Source organism: Polypterus senegalus, chromosome 6 (assembly GCF_016835505.1).
Source record: "Polypterus senegalus isolate Bchr_013 chromosome 6, ASM1683550v1, whole genome shotgun sequence".
Lineage (NCBI taxonomy): Eukaryota > Metazoa > Chordata > Cladistia > Polypteriformes > Polypteridae > Polypterus > Polypterus senegalus.
In genome coordinates this window covers 98,243,885-98,267,667 of record NC_053159.1, presented here as the reverse complement: position 1 = coordinate 98,267,667, position 23,783 = coordinate 98,243,885, and the positions used below count along the sequence as shown (strand labels likewise).

General features: G+C 36.5%; 1 protein-coding gene across 2 annotated transcripts in view; it reads left to right on the top strand.

The window, feature by feature from the left end:
• Positions 1-23,783, top strand: part of clip2 (CAP-GLY domain containing linker protein 2) — a 112,933-nt gene that overhangs the window by 49,464 nt on the left and 39,686 nt on the right. Inside the window, exons 3-9 of one of the 2 annotated variants that reach the window (XM_039756632.1) lie at positions 7,197-7,747; positions 13,859-13,983; positions 15,005-15,218; positions 15,681-15,878; positions 15,974-16,077; positions 16,903-16,963; positions 17,899-18,003. In XM_039756632.1, the coding sequence (XP_039612566.1) occupies positions 7,197-7,747; positions 13,859-13,983; positions 15,005-15,218; positions 15,681-15,878; positions 15,974-16,077; positions 16,903-16,963; positions 17,899-18,003 (1,358 nt within the window). The remainder of the gene's footprint in view (positions 1-7,196; positions 7,748-13,858; positions 13,984-15,004; positions 15,219-15,680; positions 15,879-15,973; positions 16,078-16,902; positions 16,964-17,898; positions 18,004-23,783) is intronic. The other variant, XM_039756633.1, reaches the window with a different exon arrangement.

Below are 23,783 nucleotides of genomic sequence, written 5' to 3'. Positions count from 1 at the left end.
CAAAGTGAAAATAGATTTCTGCAAAGTGGTCTAAATTAATTACAAATATAAAACACAAAATTATTTATTGCATAAGTATAATATGACACACCTAAATCATCGCTGGAGCAGCAGGTGGTTTTAGAAGTTACACAGTTCAGTGGTGATATCCTGTGTGGGGTTTCAATTGCACTATAAATACATCTTATCAGGAAGGCCACACTTGTGGTCAGTCAGTATGATGGCCTAATCTAAATAATGAAGACAAAAAGAACACCCCAAGCAACTCTGAACAGGTGATGGAAAAGCGCAAGCTGTGGATGGAGACAAGAAAATATCCAAGTCACTGAATATCCCTGGGGATAATTTTAAATAAACTAGTACAAAATGGAAAGAGTATGGCACAGCTAGAGCAAGCCATCTACAAAAACTGATTGAAAACTCTGAAGAAGTTTATAAGTTACTGTGGCTATGGTTGGAGAGACTGTGCAGACAACAACTGTTGCCCGAGTACTTCACCAGTCACAACATTATGTGAGAGTGGCAAAGACAAAAAATACACATGACGTCATGGCTAGAGTTTTCCTGAGGGTATATGGGAGTCTTTGAAGTCAGCTGGAAGAAGGTTTTATGGCCTGATGAAAGATTTTAGGACATTTGTTTTATAAATGGACACTAAATTAAATTCCTTGAGTCTCTTTATGTTCATTTTCAAAATATCTGAGAAAATGTTTGATAATCTTGTACTTTTTAAAGTTTAGTTTTAACTCTGAATGTCTTCCTTACTTCTCACCTTGAGTATTTCGCTTCTGTTTTTATTACCAGGGTTTGAGGCAAAATTTCATTTGAAATAAAAAAAAAGAAATAACAAAGCAAAGTGCTCATTGACATATTTTAAAACCAATTGTGTGTTGACTGTAGTGTTGTCGGGTCTTGGCAATGTCCTAGATTTCTTACCCCATGATACAAAAAATGTAATTCTATGCTGTTTTTTAAGTCTACTTTATTTATACCCTTGACATAATACATTTTCTTCCTGATAATTACAAAAAATATTGCTATATTTCATTGAAGTACTGAAGCACCTCACCAGATTTTGAAGACATGTCATAAAATAAAAAATAAAACCAAAGTGAAAGAGCAGATGAAATGTGAAAAAAACAGGTGAAAGTACTGTACAGAAAAGTCTAAGAAACTTCATCACAGTAGTAATACAAGAAACTTCTGTTTCATGCAATAAAATAGAGTACATAATAGAATAAGACAAATCTCAAAAAGATAAAGTCTAGTTAACCACAAACATTAGTGAATACATTAAAGTCTGGATTTAAAGTCATAAATCTGTATAAATGGCTGATGCTGGGAAAGAACTGCAAGGGAAGAGGCATGGGCAAATTTAACAGTACATTCAACCAATTGACTTATGCTTCTTCAACTTTCAATTTGTTTTGTAGTACTAGGGTGTTGTACCGTGTTAGCCATTATGAATGTAGAGAAAAGCCAAGCAAAATGACACCTTTTATTGGCTAACTAATTTGCCATATGGATGATCAACCCTGAGGCGAGAAGCTATTTCTATTAGAAAAATGGACTGTAAGCTATTAATGGAAAGGACACAAAAAGTAAGAGGAGAGAGTGGGAAATCATCATTTGCTTCACTTAAGGATCTGTAATAGGATGGTTACTTTTGTCCAGTTTGTATTTCAATTCCCAGATGATAATAAAGCTGGAGAGATACCAAATACTGTTGAAGCAGTCAAAACAAAGTCAAAAGATCTGGACTTCAAACCTGAGCAAGAAAATAGAGTTTAATGTGGGTTGTTGCAGCGAACTACCTTATTTTAAATACAAGATGAGAGACAATGAACTGAAAGTGACTTGTGGTTCATATTGATATACTGTCTGCCAGACCAGTGGTCATCAAGGTTAGTCCTTGGGGCATCCAATAGCTAAGGATTTTTGTTCCAAACGGTTTCACACTCAGTGAGTCATTTTTATCTCTACTTGGTCTCATTGTTTAATTAGCTTACCGTTTTTTTGCATTTAGCCCCCTAGACAGGGGTCCAATTAAAACAAGAAGTTAGTTGGGACAAAAAGCTGCAGCCACAGGTTGGGGCACCAGGATTGAACTTGAGAACTCCTTTTCTAGACTGAGGATTCCTCAAGTTCAGTCCTCTGACACTATGATGCAGATTTTTGTTTAAATCAGTTTCAGAATGTGGGAGTCATTTCATTTGTAACTGATCTCATTTTTAATTAGCTGGCCTTTTTTCTCGTATTTTGCATTTAGAAAATTGATCTAGTGGGCTGCACGGTGGCACAGTGGTAGCGCTGCTGCCTCGCAGTTGTGAGACCCTGATTCGCTTCCCTGGTCCTCCCTGCGTGGAGTTTGCATGTTCTCCCCGTGTCTGCGTGGGTTTCCTCTGGGCGCTCCGGTTTCCTCTCACAGTCCAAAGACATGCAGGTTAGGTGGATTGGTGATTCTAAATTGGCCCTAGTGTGTGCTTGGTGTTGTTTGTGTGTGTCCTGCGGTGGGTTGGCACCCTGCCCGGGATTGGTTCCTGCCTTGTGCCCTGTGTTGGCTGGGATTGGCTCCAGCTACCCCTGTGACCCTATTCGGATTCAGCGGGTTGGAAAATGGATGGATGGATGAAAATTGATCTAGTATGATATTTACATTTAGAAGAAATTCAGAAGTAACGCTTGCTTTTTTTACTATTTCCTATTTAAATTGTCTTTTTCTCTGGAGATTGCTTTCTTAATTATATCCAAACGATTAGCAATGAGCACGCCAGACATAGGGGTGAATGACACTGAATGCGAGAGGGGATCCTACTTCAGTGTCTTGTTCATTTGTATAAGAATTAGTCAGCAGGAAGATTTAGAACAAGTATGAGTAGTAATGGAAGTATAGCGGTTAACCCTCAGAGTATAGCATTTCAGTACTTACTGTAATTCTTCCCAAGAGTTAGTGTTTCCACATCAGTGATGACAGGAATTGAGCTGTGATTCAGTCATCAAATGTAGATCTTTCATTTAAAAATGTATTTTTATGATAGAAGATTATTATGAAAAAGTAGACATCCATCTATTTCTAAAATTTCTTTTTACATTATAAATTTGCTTGGGCCAAAGTTTATCCCAGCAGCATCAGGTTCGAAGCATTAACCAATTTGGAGCTGAACAGACAGCATTAACTCACACTGGGACAACTTGCAACTATTCACCAAACATGAAGCCAGCTATCTCCAGTTAGGTCTGCCCATATTGACCTTGAAATTATCAAGTATTACTTGGCAATGTTTTCTAAACCTTAAAAGCTGTTAGAGATGATGCTATAAATAGATTAATTAAGCAACCTTTGGTTTGTGCTGATTGACATTCCAAAATACTTTAGCGCACCAGGAAAGGATATTGAAACCTCTGGTTTAATGAGCTACACAGCAGGACAAAATCAGAGAAGGTTACATTGGATTTCTTTAGAACTTTGTGACCATTAACATAGATGAGTACTTAAAAATTGTAACGGTACAATCTTAAATAGCATAAAAAATAAAAGCTGACCAGTGCTGCAATATTACTTTGCAATGCCCACAAGTGTATTTTAACACAATTCCCTTTTTTTTCAACTTGGTGTATGCAGAGTGCCTTGTTCTCAAACTTGTATGTTAATTGACAATACAGAATACAAGTTTTTCTGGTAGAATATGGTATGTGGCCTTCTTATAGTTTGTGCCTATAAAATGCTATTCTGAGGTACTGTATGTACTTATAAAGTTTATGATATAGGATTTAAATACTGTTTACTTACTGAAAAAAGATGAATCTGTATGCAAAGAATTGTTAATCCTTTAAAGTCATCCCCATTGTTTTGGACCCACTGGTAAGACAAAACAATGATGCAAATAAAAAAAAAACTTCTTAAAATCATTAGTTTCCTCATTGCTATAATTAAATTTCAGTGTTTTGCAGTTAAAGTGCCATATTGTTTAATTTGATACCAGGTTTTTCTTTGTTTCCTGAAAGATGGCCAAATTGTATCACAGCAACACCTAAACCCTACCTCCCTCAATGGCTTTCTTAAATGTCCTGATTCAAATGTGTACAATTTGTTGGACAGACTATTATCTACTAAAAGGGGGTGTTTCAACTTTTAAATGACACCACAATCCACTTTATATATTGCAGATTTTTTTTGTAAAGATGTTTTTGAATCTTGCAACTATTGGTGTTGTAATTTGGATACACAGTGTAATTTCTGTACCAACTGTATAAACTCTGACAGTTAGATCTGCCTTTTAAAGTTATACAGTGCCAGGGGTCATGAATGTGTATGCTATGGAAACCTTTTTCAAAACACTAAAAATGGAGAACAAAATTGTGTTTTTTGTACTGCTTCAAAACAGTAAAACTAGACATATTACTTGTAGATATTTCATAACAGTTTTTTTCTGGATATTCCTGATACAATCACTGATACTTTTATAGTGATTGGAAGCTTATTCCAATATCAGTGGAAATAAGAAAAACATTCAAAGTGCATTTTTGGTAAAATGTTACTGAATTTTGCAACTTACTCTCCTGCAACATATGTGCACAACATGCCTAATAGAATAATTCTGACAGAGAAACATCTGACCTTTATTTTTAGTAGTAGAACATGAATGTTGAATGAAGGATGATAAAAAAGTTATAACCAGTTAAATCAAAGTAGCAGAGAATGGACAAAAATGAAGCTGAGTTTAAAGGGTTAAAGCTTGATGTCTTAATCGCTAAAGGTCAAAATGTGAATTTTGAAGAAAAAAAATTATCTTTTTCCTACAAGTGTTTGTATTTCCTCAAGTTCATTAGCATCACTTTTGTTATTAATTATATAATTTATTTATTTTTAATACATTTTTAATACTGATTAAAATTTGTTTATGTTTGGGGACCTGCATCCTAAGAACATATGTTTTACAGAGAAGAACAAATATCAGTAAAAACACTTCTTTCAACACATTGCTTATTTCTACATAAGCCTGAATGAAGTATTCCATATATTTCTTTTTTTAGTAAATACTTGCGCAAAATATTTCTTTAGTTTATTTGTAATTTCTTGCATATTCTATTTTCTTTGTGACTTTTTATACTATTTTTTCCTTTTTTATTGAATTACCACAGAAAAAAATGATTGGTCTTGGTTTATCATCCACCGATCGTCCAACCCACTATATCCTAACACAGGGTCACAAGGGTCTGCTGGAGCCAATCCCAGCCAACACAGGGCACAAGGCAGGAACAAATCCCTGGGCAGGGCGACAGCCCAATGCAGGGCACACCAAGCACACACTAGGGACAATTTAGGATCACCAATGCACCTAACCTGCATGCGTTTGGACTTTGGGAGGAAACTGGAGCACCCGGAGGAAACCCATGCAGACACGGGGAGAACATGCAAACTCCACACAGGGAGGACCCGGGAAGTGAACTCAGGTCTCCTAACTGCGAGGCAGCAGCGCTACTACTGTGCCACCGTGCCGCCTGGTCTTTGTTTTACAGGTCAAAAATCCTTTTTTTCCAGTTCCTTATTGAAACTTTGCAAAGCTTTTTCTCTGGTTACAGGTTGCAGTATTCCTCTTTTGCCATGTTTTTTGCTCATTTTAATCTTCCTGTAGAGTGATCTGTTTAGTCGTATTCCCTTTTTTTTGGTCTAGTCTAAATATGTCTTTGTATACTCATTTAGACTGTTTATTTTGCTTTTCCATTTTATTTGTTTTGGAATATATTTATTCTTTTACCTGGATGAAAATGCTAAGTGCAATAACACAGGAGACTTACAGGTCCAGTGGTCTTGGTTGAACTGGTTGTTGTTTGTGAAGAATTCTAGTTGTCCTTTTACATATTTAAACACATGTAGGTTAGGTTGCCCCACTTGACTATGAATGTTAGTGGCACCCTGTCCAAAGCGGGTTCATGGCTTGTACTCAGTTTCACAGGGGACTGGTTGCAAACCGCTAGGACCTTGAATATAATTAAACAAATGGAGAATGTTATGTTATGTGGGACTGTCTTTGAAGAGACACCACATTTTATTTTTAGCACCAGTGTTTTTGTTTTGCCATTGTGTGTTTCCAAGTAGTTCCTCAACCCCAGAAGTGTGTAAATGATGTATTTTTGTAAATTGTAAGTTAAATTAAACAGTATGAGTACTGAAAGCATATGGAAACAGTCGTTTTGAATATAGATGATATCAGGTAATGGATTGTAAAAAAATAGCCATCCAAGGCCAACACTGGAAAGAAATTATTTAGTAAGCACAGCCCAGGATGAGAGACAAATATCATAAGTAGATAATCACAGCAGGCTTGCCAGAAACCAGAATAGTGAAAAAAGCCAAAAAACATTAGATGTAAATCTTAATTGGGTGCAGCAGAGAGTTCAAAATCCAGAAATTCTTTAAAACAATCAAACAATGAAGGTAAGTATAAGGTTGTGTCTACAAACTTGAACAATGAGCTCTGCCTGCTGCTGGCTTATAAGTCATCCTGCTGATTTTGTCATTCGGCGCAACTTCTTCCAGAAATCAACTACCACCTGTAAACACATCCCCAACTACAGGAGATCAAAATAGTGGCACCCATAACAAAAAGAAGATGGTGCAACAGGAGAATATATTTAATTATCAGCACCATTAAAAATGCGTCTGATTCAAAACTCAAGTGAGGGCCAGATTCCTTGAGTTCCAAAACCCCTAAAATCAAGTCTTAAGAGGGAACTATAAAAAATTAAAAGTAAATGCCAGATCATGACTATATCTGCATTTTAATATAGTCATAATTGATGTCAAATTTAACTGTGTTTTGATCGTTGCTGCTTAAACAATCTATTTTCTTTTTTTTTTAATCTTTCTTTATTAGAAAAGGTGAGATCCAGAAAGACCTTAATTTGTTGTGGGCTTGAGACAAATGCAGTAAGGAGATAACACTTGTCATGTGCATCATTAACAATTGATAACATAAAGAGTATTATTTATGCAATGAATCTGTAAATTTAAAAACACATATATTTAGAGTCTAGACAAAGCACCAGGACACACAAGTAGATGAGGCTAAATACTCCTTGTTTTTCTAGATGTTTTGACAATATATGAAGTGAAGCAAATAATGCAAAACTGAAAGTGCCTTTTATAAGAAATCCTTCAGTCTCATGAGTGTATCTGTCTCTTTTTTTTTTAGCTTCTGGCTCACCCCTTCCAAAACAGCAGTCCTTGACATCAGCTGCTTCCACAGATAAAGCTGGCTCCAAGCAAACAGAGGTTGGGGATGATGTTTTGGGAGATTTTGTACTGAGGGAACGCGTTTGGGTGAATGGAGTGAAACCCGGTTGCATCCATTATCTTGGTGAGACTCAGTTTGCCCCTGGACAGTGGGCAGGAGTGGTTCTGGATGACCCAGTGGGCAAAAATGATGGCTCAGTGGGAGGTGTCCGATATTTTGAGTGCTCTCCCATGCAAGGTATCTTCACCCGGCCCTCCAAACTGACCCGACAGCCTGTTGGTGATGGCACCGAGGCCCATACTGCTGACTCTCTCACAGCTCAGAATGTCAACTTACATGGTGGCACTGGAAACAACTCTGTCACCTCTGGTCAACGTGTCATTATGCCTTTGAGAGAAAATGTTCTCAACAGCTCTGTGAAAACTGGGAATGAGTCTGGATCAAATCTCTCCGATAGTGGTTCAGTGAAGAAGGGAGACAAAGACTTCCGAGTTGGAGATAGAGTGCTGGTGAGTACATTTGAACATATGTGAATATGGTGGGGTCATATGAATGGTACAAGGTGGGGAGGGAACCATTTGAGCTATTTAGTTTGAATCAGAGTGACATATCCAAGGAACATGCCGATACTCAATGTATAGAGTAAGCAGAAAAGGATGTTTCTTATGGAGAAAAGTAGCCTGTGTCCTGGCTACCTCTTCAAGGGAATAGTGACAGTGCTCAAAACAAGGGGACTGGTGAAGACATTACATGTTGGACATATTTGATAGAAGTTAGAGATCTTTTCCATGACATATATTTTGCTAGTTGTGTTCTGGAAGCACTAAGGTGTTAAATAGATATGAATTATAAAGTGAAAGCGTCTGACATTATACTACACCAGTAATGGCACACTGCACGATAACATGCAGTGAATACACTTGACCTGAGCATTCATCATTTTCATACTCTTTCTCTGTACGTTTAGCATTCCTTGGCTCAGAGCTTGATGCGCTTGCTGCTTCCTGAGCAGCACTTCCTTGCTCCACCATAGCAGCCCGCTTCTTATCTTCTTTCGTCGGCATCTTTTCACATTAAAAGTGATTAAATCAGTGTTTGTGTTGCAATTACTTAGTACTTTTTCCTTAATTTTTCACTTAAGCTGGGACATAAGTCTTCAATCTGCCACAAGAATGATTTAAGATATGAAGAGGTAGGGGAAGTGATGGCAAAGGTGGTAGGGAATGAGAATGACGCTCGTATGTATGTGCTGTACGGCTGCCCTGCCGGCCACTGCCAAGAGTTGATTCTACAATAAAATAAAAATAAAAAGAGGAATAACCTTGGAGGTCAATCATCAGCCCAGAAGCAGATAGTAGATGTCATGTAGTATATGTGTACCAAATTTCAGGTTAATAGGTCAAACGGTTTGCGAGCTACAGGTGATTTAAAATCCTGGACAGACAAACGAACAGCCACGGTAGCATATTATATAAGAAGATATGGTTTACTAAAAAAACCATAGACACTAGGAATAAATTAGTAGCAAGTAGTTTGGTTACCAAGGAGGACTTTAGAGACCTTCAAATCTCAAATCAATGGTATTTTGAAGGATAGTAGAACAAGAGGTACTGGAAAACATTTTTCTAAAATGTCTGCACACTGCTGTATCTTATCCAACTTGTGTGCCCTTGGGTTTATTAGAGAAAAACACAGTTAGAGAAAAACACAGCAGAGGAGACACAACAATAAATGTGACATCAAGGTTTTTAATTAAGTTTTTATTTGTTTCAACACTTTTATCCCAGAACTGTTGTGTAAGGAAAAAAGAAATCAAGGTCGTTCTGCATCCTATTATTCCCATTTATAAACCTTTTCCTCCACTTAAAAGCCTTTTCCAAATGCAGATCAGCAAAGGAAAATTGCCTTGTGTGGGTGTCTGTGGGATGGGTAGGTCTGCCCTATGGCAGTAACATAGGAATGTGTTTCATTCCATCAATCAGATCTTCTAAAAGCCTGTTCTGCATTCAATCAATATGATCTTGTCAAGATATATTAATGTCCTGCATTTTATTTTGCGGCTAATTGGAGGACAGTATAATAAACCAGAGGGCTCTGGGGGAGGGAGTAGTGCGGCAGATGCAGGGTTTGGTCAGGTTACATACTTCTTACTAAAGTATTATTTCCACTTTCTAGCTATCTGTCTGCACTAGCACCAAGTGCATTTAATTCCCATTTGCTAGTTTTGTGGAATATCCCGAGGGGATTATGCAGTAGCTCAATTCTGCACATCAAATGTTATGGGATTTGGCTAATGATTGGCAGTCTGGCCCATCCCCCAGGTTCTAATAAAACTTTGCATGTAAATAACTTTCTGTTATATGTGGAAAAAATGTAGAACCAAGCCATGCAGCCAGAGTGCTGACTTCCAATACGTGGAATATGGAAAATTCAGATATTTATTGTAGATGTCTATTATCCTTGCCAGTACAGAACTAGGTGATTCAGGGTTGATTTGGTCACTGTGTCTACACAGATTAGACAGGTAGGTTAGAAAATTAGGAAAGGCAAGGATGGGATAGGAATCAGCCAAGTATTCAGTGCTGCAATGTGATTTTAAACACAATGAACTTTGCAGCTGCTCTTGAATTAGTTACATTTACGCAAATGAGCTAGAAATACATATTTATAATATCCATCCATCCGTCCATTTTCCAACCCACTGAATCCGAACACAGGGTCACGGGAGTCTGCTGGAGCCAATCCCAGCCAATACAGGGCACAAGGCAGGAACCAATCCTGGGCAGGGTGCCAACCAACCGCAGTATTTATAATATTATCCCTGAATTAAAATACAGCTTCAACTTGAATATCGGTTGAATAATTAAATAAGCTTGAGATGATGGCTATATGCATTAAGGCTCAGATTCTGCTGAGTTGTTCTCCCTGGTTACACAGACAGGAAAGCAGACAGCCTGGCCCTCAGTTATTCTGCAACAGCAGAAAAGGAGATGCAGGCTGGGGTGTAGGATGAATCAAAACTTCTTCTCCCATTGGACAAATGACTGGATACCATAGATAATGCAGTTGTTTTTCGTTCATTTTTTTTTTAAACTGCTTATGTCCTCAAGGGATGCCTTGGGGGAAGGTCGCTCAGCTACAATGCTACTTTTCATTGTCTGCTGACATTTGCTTGTTTCATAGCAGGCTTTTTCTTGGCCTTATAATAGATGCCCATGTTTCTAATGAGGAATGAAATGCAGACAAGCTTCTCAGTAATGAGACTGGGAGGTCCCAATAGGCTGGGTTTGAACTGGCTACTTGGAAATCCTGCATTAGCTTCTTGTGTATGAGATACGACAGAATGAATGGGAAATGCAAGATGAATTATTGCAGTTGTCTCTGGGTGGAATCTTTGTGCAGTTTGGTCTTCTCCTGTGCTTCTAAACAGCTTACTGTAATTCACCTGGAACCGTCACTGACACCAAATCTGTAAAAACCAATGAAGATCTAGAGTTCCCTTTTTTTTCGCATAGAGGTGATATGCCATCATGACATTTTAATTACAGAATATTGTAGCACTTAGAGAAGTACAAGAACTGCTGAAATTTGGCAGCAATATGAAATGAGATTAAAATGCTGGGACAGTAAAGGAATCATGTGGATTTTGTATTTTGTAGCAAATCATTCTTTTATGTCTATTGCAGCTCACAGTAGTAAAAGAGACTCCAAGACACTGTTGATTTTCTATTTAGTGCTGACTTTTTTTTCCAGTAATGATCTTGGCTGCATGTTAGCACAGTACTATAAGAGCAAGTCCATGTATTGTAATGCCATTCTACTGTTAATAATTATTAATCTTTTATATTGCATATCACAGCAAACATTATCAAGGTATGTTTTACAAACAAAACAAGAATACAGTAGAGTGCAGAAAAATATAACAAGATAGAGTATAAGATAATTCAACCAAAAGTGAACTATTGATATACAGGAAGAGAGCGTTCAAATGTACTGGAATCAAGATATACTAATACTATAAATAATCAACTGATCACACATCAGAATGGTTAAAAACAGAATTAGTGAAGAGTGCAGACGAGCCAGCATCAAAATTGATTGAATAGTCCTTTTAAAACAACTAAATACAAGGATAACAAATCTAAGCCATTACAATACTTGTAAATTATTATAGGTATACTAATGTTCCCCTTTGATATTATCAGGTTACAGTTATTCGCAAGATTCCATGCTGTATTCAGTAAATTTGACTCTGAATATGTGGAGACCGTGCAGTAAGTCTGCAGTTTGTGTTGGCAACCCTTCAGAAGAGAAAACTCTTGCTACAATTTTTACTTTGTCCAAAATGTTCAAAGACCAGATTTTGTTAATAGACTTGATGTGAAAATAGACGTTTCAGTTGTTCATGTCTTTGGAACTGTGTAACTTTAACTTATATAAAGACAATCAAATTCTAATGAGTATGTCATATGCCACATATATTTTTATTTGAATAAGGTGTAACATAGTGTGAAAAATATTTTCCTTAATGTTTGAAGTGATTTTAATTTGAATTATTTACATCTAATTTATTTTTCTAGTTATAAGACTATTAAAAGCAATAATTCTTCTATAAACATAAATGGGTGGCGCATTGGTAGCTCTGCTGCCTTACAGTAAGGAGACCTGGGTTCGCTTCCCGGGTCCTCCCTGCGTGGAGTTTGCATGTTCAACCCGTGTCTATGTGGGTTTCCTCCGGGTGCTCCGGTTTCCTCCCACAGTTTAAAGAAATGCAGGTTAGGTGTATTGGCGATTATAAATTGTTCAAAGCGTGTGTGCCCTGCGGTGGGCTGGCACCCTGCCCGGGGTTTGTTCCTGCCTTGGGCCCTAAGTTGGCTAGGATTGGCTCCAGCAGACCCCCGTGACCCTGTGTTAGGATGTAATGGGTTGGACGATGACTGACTGAACATAAATGATTCATAAATCAGTTTTACTGTTTGAACTTTGGCCTTTAATTGTAGAAACTGATTTTTAACATTTAGTTGGACAAAATACATTTTAAGAATTTTTTCTTTGTATGAAGCCATTTCAATAGCTAGTCCTCAAAATAATTAAAGATCAAACTTGTGTATGTGATAGAAAGCATGCACCGAAAAGCTGAGGATGGTCAAATGGAGAGAGAAATGAAGAGAGATTTGTTTTTTTATGGAGTACACAAGAGAACAGTCAGAAAACTGCACAGGGTTAAAATACTGAAAGGGATCCCTCAGTACAAAATGGAAGGCAGAATCCATGGTCAAGAAACAACGCTGTAATCAAGTTCCAGCCTCACTGGGTCACATGTTTTGGGCCTGCATCAAGTGAACATCATCCTGGACAAAAATTGCCTTTTAGACAGCCTTGGTGTCACAATCCCTCCTAACCCATTAACAGCTGTGTTTGGTGTACTTCCAGATAGGCTTAAAGTGGAGAAAGACAAACAAACTGTGATTGTGTTTACTACACTATTGTCACATAGACTTATTTTGCTAAACTGGAAGAATCCTAACTTTCCTCTTTTAAGTCAGTGAATAACTGATGTTTTATATTATTTGAAATTGGAAAAAATCAAATACTCATTAAGATGATCTGTGCAGAACTTTTTCAAAACCTGGCAGGATCTAATCAATAATATTTTAGAATAAGCTCATAAAGCACTGAGGAAGCAGATTTCTTTTTCTTCTCCATTTATCTTTATCCGCTTATTAAACTCATCAATTTATTTATTTTTACTAGCTTTAAGTATTACTCTGTTGGCCATGCTCTCTTTCTCATGGGTGGGGGTTGATTTGTTTTCAATCCTGTTTTTGTAATAATTGATCTATTTGTATGGAATGATTACAATAAAATCAATACAATTAAAAAAAAAGAAAAAAGAAACAAAGCTAGAATCAGAAACCTGTAAGTCATTTTAATAAGTCAATAAATGAGAGGAAACTCTTGCAGGATCCAAAAAGCTTGGACACTGATATTATCTTGATGCCATCTATTAGAACATGAAGTTGCAAACGTAGTTTGTCATTGGAACATTAGTCATTTGATATAGCTACCAATGATTTGGTTTAATTTCTATTTTTGTGGTACTAACTAGACCTTTTCAGAGTTATTTTAGGTTTTGGACCATAGAGATTCTATTATGACAGCTAGGTTTTGGAAAAAATAAAGAGAGGACGAGGAAGCGAGGTGAAAGGGATAACCAGACGAACTGCAGGGAAACCAAAAGAAACCAAAACCAAAGGGAAAAGACTAAACATATTAGAAAAACATGCAGAATTCAGGGCAACTCACAAACTTTCTTTTAGTATTTCCACACTGCTGGAGAGTGCTTTATTCAAAATGGTAATCTTAATGAGTAGATGCTCAGTTTGTGACTGTATAGTTTTGATGTTCTAACAAAAAAGTACATAATTTAACAAGAAAAGTTTGAGAAAAATACCAATCAGCAGTGAGAGATATAAATTATTGTTTCAAATTATAATTATTTGTTGCATTTGTGAGCATTTTAGTCAAAGTCAGTGGGACCTCGAATTGTTCCACCTATTGATATTTAAGATCAATAAATTCAAATCTGCTCATTCACAAATTTGGATACCATCCTACAGGTTGGAGGAACCAAGACAGGAGTTGTGAGATATGTTGGAGAGACCGACTTTGCCAAGGGGGAGTGGTGTGGGGTGGAATTGGATGAACCACTTGGAAAGAATGATGGAGCTGTGGCTGGGACCAGGTATCGTGTTACTGTTATTTTAAAACCATGATAATCTGCTTGAGTAACCTTTCTTTTCCATCACATTTGCTTTCTCATCTAAAAATCCTCCACATCAGCAGCACTCAATGAAAGTAACCCCTCTCAGTGTTCCCTTTCTTTCCATGTACATGTATTGTGTTATACCTTTTCAATTCCCACCTATTGTAATGGAGCAGCACAGAAAATAGAAAAATGGTGTGAGGCCACTAAAAGACCCACAAAACCAGGTCAGGGTCTTACTTAGCCTATCATCAGGCTTTTGGCCTGTCAAGGCCCCAAAAATGGGGAAGTTCAAACAACTTTCAGTGTCTCAAAATATATCGAAATGCCTGTCAAGGGAAAGGAAACCATAAAAAAAAAACTTTGGCTTGAGAATTAAGTCTGCTCCTACTTCTTTGCATCTTCTGTACTGGATGGTGAGGCAGAAATGGCAAATGCAGATTTTGTTACCCAGATCTGTTTTGAATAAAAATGGAATTATCAAGCTATATGACCCAGTTTTAACTCCCAGAATCTCTCCCACTCCAGATCCTTTCATATTACCCATTATTTTCATAAACATTTTTGCTCATTCTGTCACTGAAGGAGCTGCTCTTAGCTTCAGAATATATAGGGTGAGGGTGGTGCTTTAGGAGTGCCATCAGAGTGACTCCGCCTCTTGATGTTCCACCCATAAAACACAAACAACATAACAGAACTAGCACAATACATAGATACTAAATAATAAACAAAAGTGCATAATTAAAATAGACACATGAAAAATAATAATTTAAGATAAACAAAGAACTCACAAAAAGAGAAAATAAACCCTGGCTCTATCTAACATTACACCGCCATCCTTTGCTATATTGTACATTTCCCTTCCTTATTAATAATTCCTTGTCATCAATAGAAAATGCATTATATTTAATGAATGTTTCTACTGTAAAAGTTAGCTAACAAGTTTATCAAGAACCTAAAGGAAGGAGCATCAAGGTCTGTATCTGTCTATTGCTTGCAGGTATTTTCAGTGCCCTCCGAAGTTTGGCCTCTTTGCTCCCATTCACAAGGTGATCCGAATTGGGTTCCCATCCACCAGCCCAGCCAAGGCAAAGAAAAGCAAACGCATGGCAATGGGCGTCTCATCTCTGGCTCATAGCCCCAGCAGTTCATCGATCAGCTCCGTCAGCTCTGTTGCATCATCAGTTGGCGGCCGTCCTAGCCGCAGTGGTCTGGTGAGTGTTCTCAACACACAGGCAGGAAGGTCATTATTTCTTAAAACACAATTTTTTTTTTAATTTAGTGACAGAGTAGATGTAACATATGGGCATCAACAAATCCATTAGATTAAGTGTTGTATTTCTATAAGAATCTTAATCATCCAAGCTTACCAGATAGAAAAAAATGTTAATACCTGTTCATACTTACAGTATAGTTGTTACATTCATTGTTTAAAAAAAGATAAGCACCTTGATAAATGAGTGCAGGCCTAATGGATTACTAAAACTTTTAAGCCTTAAAAATGAATGGAATCACTTCACCTTTCAGTAAATGACATTAGATGAGAGAACATATGGAGATAAGATGTAACAGTATGTATACTGTGTGTATCAAAATATGCACATTTCAGATATGTAGTCAGTGTTTCATTCAGGATAAAACTTTTCACACAACTGCTTTGCTGTTTATGGTTGCAGCTGACAGAAACATCCTCCCGGTATGCACGTAAGATCTCAGGTACGACTGCCCTACAGGAGGCCCTTAAGGAGAAGCAGCAACATATTGAGCAGCTTCTGGCTGAGCGTGACCTTGAGAGAGCAGAAGTCGCCAAAGCCACCAGCCACATCTGCGAAGTGGAAAAAGAGCTAAGCGTGCTCAAGACTCAGCATGAGCAGGTAATGGTGGGACACATAGTGCCTCACTTCAAACCTCTACTTTCTGATTTTGTAATGAGCTACTGAAAGAGCAGCATATTCTCTTTTAATTACAGTATGTCTCAGAAACAGAGTCCAACCTGCAGCAAGTGCGCACTCTGCTGTCTAGTGTGCAGAAGGACAAGCTAGAGCTGCTAAATCAACTAGAAGAAGAGAAAAGGTAAACAAAAAATGACCTTTATGTCATTGTCTGGGTTTTCATTTCTACTGTGAAAAATGAAGGCTATGGCACAGTTTGTTTTGTTACTGTCACTCTGCAGAGCCTCCTAAAAAGGAAACTGTAATGCAAATTAAGAAGCAAACTATAAAATGCGCACTTTAATAACTACCTTCAAATCCTTTATTAACTTGTCCATACAGTCCTTTTGCATGACTCAAGGAGGTGGGCTGATTTGGCTCAGTGTATCAGTAGCTGAGCTGAATTTTCAGCTGGCGGTACCATTATCTCAAATTCTTTCAAAGAGTCAGCCATTTTTAAAACCATGTGACCTCGGTCTTTCATTTCTATACAACCTTCTGGAAGAAGCAAGCTGTTCATTAACTGTTTTTGACAGTTTGCTCTGTTCATTCATTCCTTACCATCTGGCCATAGCTATTGTTCAAAAATAAATGAATGAATCTGTCACATCATTGTGTGACAGATAAATATATAATGGATTTAGCAGATTTTCAGTTTCCCTGTGTATTTTATTTACTTACTTTATTTTTGGATGTTTTTTATAATTATTATTAAGTCGATTGGTATTGTACTTTTTTTGTAAAGCACATTAAGCTGCATTTAATATAGTATATCTTATATAAATAAATATTATTATAATTTTTATTATTGTTATTTATAGAAAATGCATGGTGGAATTATATTAGTTTTAATTATTCTTTATTAATATTTGTTACTGATACAATTCAAGATGATCTTTGCAGTGTGCCATTTCCCTAAAAAAATCACTGCCTGCTGACCTCATGTGGTTTTTGACTGTTATTGCAGGAAAGTTGAAGATCTCCAGTTTAGAGTAGAAGAGGAGTCAATTACTAAAGGAGACCTTGAGGTAAAGAGTTATATTTTAATTTGTCACATTCTTCCTTGCTTAGATATTGCTGGATAAGAGCCTATTTCATTCAGATTTTATAAAATCTGCTATTTTTTATCAATTTGTGTTACCAATATTTATTTTTAACAATTTTCCATTATTTCAGAAATACCTGTTCTGCAATTTGCACTAATCTTCAATGAGATGCCATCATCTATTCGTAATAAAAATTATGCAGATAAAGCATATGTCTACTGACACCAAATATAGACATTCAGGCTGTTACAGCTGTTCTTGAATGCAGCTAATGTGAGCTTTATTCAGTGACATGCCTCTTTTTTTGTAAAATATGAACCATTTAGTGAATCATATGTATTTTATGTACTTTTGTACTTTACTCTGTTTTAAGGTACATTTGCTTTTTAATAATTTCTATCCAATGTATCACTAGATTTAACCTCCCCATAAATGGATGTTGTATTTTGTGTTATACTAACCTTGATCTGTTATACTTCCCAGCTTTATTTACTGTAGCAAAAAGCTAATGAAAAGTGTGTCTTTTCATTTTGGTACAAAAAAAAAAAATCATATATAATTTACAACTAAAATCTTGTTTCCCAGCTATACTATTATGCATGGCAGCTCAGCTGTACAGAATGTATTCTATGGCAAAGCCTATCTGCAAATGGCCATTTCTCTTAGCTACTCTGGTACAATTCAAATTGTCTCTTGATAGTTACTCTACATGTCATAACTATTCAATGACTGTATAGTATATATTAGAGTATATATTTTCTTTAGAATGTACGTGTACTTTGTGATGTGACCCAGGCCTCTTACCTATTATATTCTCTCCTCCAGTCTGTGTTTGTGCACTCCTGATGCTGTCTTCCAGTTTGTCTCTCCATGTACCTTTTCCTTGTTTCTCTCCTTCTTTGTTTCTCTCTTCTCAGACTCAAACGAAGTTGGAGCATGCCCGCATTCGGCAGCTCGAGCAAAGCCTTCTGTTTGAAAAATCAAAAATGGAAAAACTTCAAAAAGAGTTAGAGGACAACAGGGTAATCGATAGAAAAGCAGCCTAAGCAATGCTTTGTGGGGTGTGATTGAGTGTTCATGCACTGAGTTTGCTTTCTTCTGGGTTGCACAAAGCCCACGGTCTCCAGCATTGACTTGCAGAATCACACATTTCCTTATGGATGTCTTTGATATGTGGAAACTGGCCCTTGTGCTCCAGTGTGGCAAAGATGGCACATTGAAATAATTTGAAAAGAATGTGAAAATGTCCCTGCTCAGCTACAACAATCGAGAGGGTTTTGTTCACTATATTTAGCTTCTGTCTTTATATTTCCATTTGAGGCTGATGAATGGGGAAGTACAGCCAAAACCAATATCATAATATTGGATCTGCACCATACTTAACAGTGTAGACTCTCATGACTCCAAGTTGGGCCTGTCTTCATAAATCATTAATGATTTGCAGTGAAACTACATATAAAATTAAAAAACAGATGCAATTTGTGCTGTAGCAGTGATATACTCCCACTAGGTCAAATATCTTTGTATTAGTCAGTCTGTGTAATGGCGACATCATCCTTTGTTATTGAAATATTTCCAGTTTGATATTTTTTTCTTTCATGTATAGTACTATGGCCATGCAACCCATGCACTATGGGCATATAGCCAAAGGAAACCAAAGCAATGAATGCTTTTAGTTTTGGTAAGGGAGCATATAAAATTTCCCTGTCTCTGTGTGCAGTCCCTCGTTAATAGAAAGTTTACATTTAATCAGTTATTAATTAATCTCATTACATTTATCAGTTGTTGCTTAATCGAAAGTTGGAAGTATGTCAACTCTAGACTTATGATATCACAAGGTTGGAGGGACCTTAGCCTTATCATAGTGTTTAAGGAATACCAGAAGTCCTAAGGTGCAGAAATGTGATTCCACATTTGTTTCATTAAGCACAGATGCATTTCTTCACAAATTCAATTAAAAGAATGTAAAGTTTTCCTTCCCGTATCCAAGGATGTCCCTTGCGTTTATTTACGTGGTATAGGATGGCACGCTTAAACATTGTAGCTTTCCTAAAGTCAGACAAGCAAATGCATGGAGCAGTAACATGCAAAAGTTATTTATTCACTTTGCTAGTTGAAGTAAACATGCAAGCTGATGTTTAGTAATTTCTAAAATCAAGCATAAGAAAGTAAGCTACAACATGATCATGTTAGACAAGGCTCAAGTGTCATGATCTGGGGTTTGAGTTAAATTTTTCCAGCCTTTCCTTGGTCTTTAAAAATTATTTCACTATAGCTTCTTGTTTTGAAGGGCAAATAATCCATCTGGTAATATTTATTTTGTGTTCACATTTGTGTTTTTAATGTTGCTTATAATAACTGCCAGTGCTATCTTATTTTGCATATGGGTGCCGCCATTTTTGACAGTTTTTTTGAGAGTTGCTAGGTTGTTCTAGGCTAGGCAACTTGGAGTGTGCAATGCATGATATCATTACTGCAGTAGTTTAAAGGTCAGTGTGAAGCATTTCCTGATCTTCCAAAATTGGATTCACTTTAGAGTGACTTCTTATTATTAGTTTTAAATTTACTATTTGACAATTTTTCGGCCCTCTGACTATAAATCACATATTTAATGTGAACCAGTCCAGCCATCTTCTGATTTCTTTCTCAAAACTGCTGTTGCCTTCTGCGGCAATGCATCAAAGCAAAGCAGTGCTTCATGTAAATGTATCTTGCTTTATCAAGTGTGTCCAGAGGTTGTTATCTGAGAGCATCATTCACTGATTATGTCAGCACAGCAACATGTGCCTCTTATTTCTAAATCAGAAGCAGAAGAGAAAAGTAGGAAGCTTCTGTTGCTCTTCCTCTTAGTTATGTGTACAGTCTACTGTAACAAATTAACACATTGGCAAAAATATGACTGAGAAGAAGCAATTTGCAACTGATCAGTACTTAAGTTAAAACAATCAAGGAAATGAAATGCTTTGCACAAACTAACCCTCACATTTTCCACACTGCACCATTATGGACACATCTTTCGTAACTATGAAGTGCATAAAAAGCAACATTAGCCTCTTTCCATATACTTATTTTCCTGTTCAGTTGAGAAAGCTGTCATTGTGTTTCTTCCTGCAACATTTCAGTAATGTATGCGTTTAGCAAGCAATTTACTCCTCAACATTTGGCACAGTTTGATACTCCTAATGAAAATAAAGGCAACAGAATATCATTAGCACATCACAATGTCAATAGCTTCATGGAAAGATTCTCATACATTTTCAAGTGCTGAAGGCAAACTGGAATCTTAGATATTTATAAAAAACATGTTTTATTTTTTGCTGATATCACCTGAAATGGGCACAATTAGCCAAACTACACCAAGAGAACTTCATTTATAATGACTTTACTACCATAGCTGAAAATTAACACAGAAAAAGAATTCAGCTTGTACATTCTGGGACAAGTCAATTTATAGTGCATTAGAATACAGAACATTGGTTAATGGGTTATTAAATGGCTATCAGATTCTAGGGTGAATGGCCACTTACTCAGATGTGAATGATTTAAGTATTTACGTTAGAAAATTAGAAGAATTGTAATGAGAATAGGCTATTCACCTCAAAAAACTCATCCATGCTATTCACCTAGATTGTCTAAATTAACATAAAGTCCTGTTTTGAAGGTCCCAAAAGTCCTAATCTATACCACACTACTTGGTAGTTTATCCCATGTGTCTGTGGTTCCCTGTGTGAAGAAGAACTTTATATAATTTGTGTGAAATTTCCAGCTGTGTTCCTGTGTTGTTGATAATGTATTTTTAAGTAACATCTGGGATCCATTGTACTAATATACTTCATAATTGTAAACTCTTCAGCCGTGTCACCTCTTAATTTCTATTTGCATAAATACTTAGAATATCCTCATAAATACTGAACCTCATGCCTCTCCGTCCTTGAATCACTTAAGTTGCTCTTCTCTGTATTTCCTCTACCACTGTCCTATCTTTTTTGTAGTATGGAGACTAACACTATACATGGAACTCCAGATGAGGCCCTCATAAGCATAACATCTGTTAACTTGTACTCCACTCATGGTGATTGTATATTAATGTATTCCCCCTTCCACCTATTTTGGAATCATTGGCAAATTTGACCAGCTTATTGGTTATATTCTTATCTTGATCAATTAAATATATTGAAAAGAGCATTGGACTGAGTGCTGACCCCGAGGAACACTACTTTTACCACCACCTAATTCTGAAAAAAGAAAGAAAGAAATTTTGCACCCACCTATACATTGATCCTTTAATTCCCTCTTCGTTTAGTTTGTTCACCTTAAGTGGTACATTATGAAATGCCCTTTGAAAATAAATATAAGATCATATGCACATCTTTTACCATATGTTTTTGTTGCCTCCTCATAGAATTCCAGTGTATTACACAAACTTCCACCTAATGAAGCCATGCTGATGAATTGTTAATACAACTGTTGTAGACAAGTGCTGCTTCATTTTGTTCATAACAATTGCCTCCATTAATTTACATGTGACACACATTACAATAGGCTCTCGGATCAGCTGGTCACGTTTATTATACAACAGAATAATGATGTTTCTGTGCAGGGAACACCAAACCACATCATAGATGAGCTGCCAATGATCATTTGTGATAAGATTTAAAATATCACTGATCCCGCGTTAACAAAATTTAGGAAAAGCAAAATATGAGTCCTAACAAGGGCAGGAGATTCCCTACACAAACCAGCTGATGTAGTCAGAGGGCATTTGAAAGCCCGAATAACAGTCATATATCCTTGCATTTGACCCATGTATCTAAAATTGATTCTCGTTCTGTTCTTTACAAGAAAAAAACAGTTTCAGGCAATGCTAGAACCTAAATTTCATTCATTTCAGCAAATAAACAGAAATTTATTTGGTTGATTTCTGTTGTACAGTGTTCTTAAATAACAAACAGCAAAAAAAACAGAACATTCAAATAATATTGATGGCTAAATACTTATTATCCAGTACTGTTGGGAGTGACCCAGTGAAGTCTGTTGTATTTGGCCCAATGTTACTCTCTTTTAGATATCTCTAATTGTGGCTAAACTTATTACTGTAAGAATGTTAGTTATCATTGCTGGGCAAGATTCCTTGATGCAGTCTGAGCAGCCTCCTCCAGTGCCATATTATTAAAATGTACATACTGATTGACATGGAGCTAAGATAAGAATTAGCTGTTAAGGTTATAAATTTATAACCTTTGTATACGGTATGTGAAAAAGCTAAATCACTAAAATGAAGAGTGGGTTAATTTACCTTATATTGGTAGATACAATGCCAACATGATTCAAAGTTTGAGTGACCCACCATGTCAGCCTCAGTCATGTCCAAATCTAAAGATGCCAAGAGCTTGAGACCCGTCCACATCCTGCAATGCTGGAGACTGACCTACTTGGACCCTTTGTTTTGGCTGGATGATTGTGCACATGTGTATTTTATCAGTGCTGCTGCTTATTGCATATGGCCTATAACTGCATCATAATTTGCTGACCTGTAAAGTTTTTAACATTTTTTTCCATTTCCATTTTTTTATTTTTGCAAATAAATTCATTGTCAAAATTTGAAGAATGTATTTTGCTATAATCACAATTTCATAATGGCGCATGTTCACAAATTCAAGCCATTATCATTTTTTGGGTTGTGATGTCCACTACTAATATGTAATTAGTAATAAATGGTAGAGTGTTCTCTTAGGCCTCTCTTTAGAGCAACATTATGTTAAACAATTCTGTCAGTTTGGGAGACCATTCTTCTTTGACCACAGACAGCCTGATTAATTTGAGATTTATGAGACAACAAAGCAGTCACTGGATGTGGGTGCATAAAAAGTAAGAGTGTAGGCTGTATTTTGTTGTGCTTTAACTTTAATGAATTATATTACAATGTAGTCGTTAAGACTTTGGATTTCACACACTGATGTTGTGGGTTCAAATCCCGTTGCCAATACTGTGTGACCATGAGCAATTCACTTTACCTTCCTGTGCTCCAATTAGAAAAAAAAAGAAATGTAACCAATTGTATCTCAGATGTTGTTAGCAGCCTTGGATAAAGGCATTAGCCAAATAAGAAAATGATAATAATAATATAGAAAGATTCTACTAATCAGCTTAACACAGTTTTCAACTCAGACACAAAAATCTTTTACATTGCTTTTGAAGTAAATATTCTCATGATTACTGAAATACACATAGTACTGCCTCACTTCAGTTACGACAAACCTAAATCACATATTTTACCACACCAAACTGTACCCTCTACCCTGCAAAATAAGTCCTCCATATAACTGAAATTGAGTCTGTTTTCAAATTATTAGTGTTTCATAGAGTAATCTGATCTGTCTGATCATCTTTTATTTCACATTACTGACAAACATGAACAGTAAAGTCCTTACATTTGATTGCAGCAATTTAAAGTGCCTGTAAAAATGATTTTCCCCTTGAAGGTTTTTACATTTTATTGTTATACCATATTGTTGTGTTTTATATTTGTAAATACTTTAGATCACTTTGCAGAGATCTGTTTTCATTTTTTTCTGCTGATTAGTTTTAAAAAAACAAATTAAATCCACAATGGATTCGATGTTGTATGATAATGAAATGTGAAAATGTCACAGGTGTGCCTACTTTTTATAGGCACTGAACTGTCCTTTTGCTCATTTAAATACAATAGGAACTCTGAGCAGATCCATTACAGCACTGGAATTGTACATGTCTTTAACTGGTTACCACTCCTGTGGTAGTTTGTAAAAGTCTTTGTAAAGTC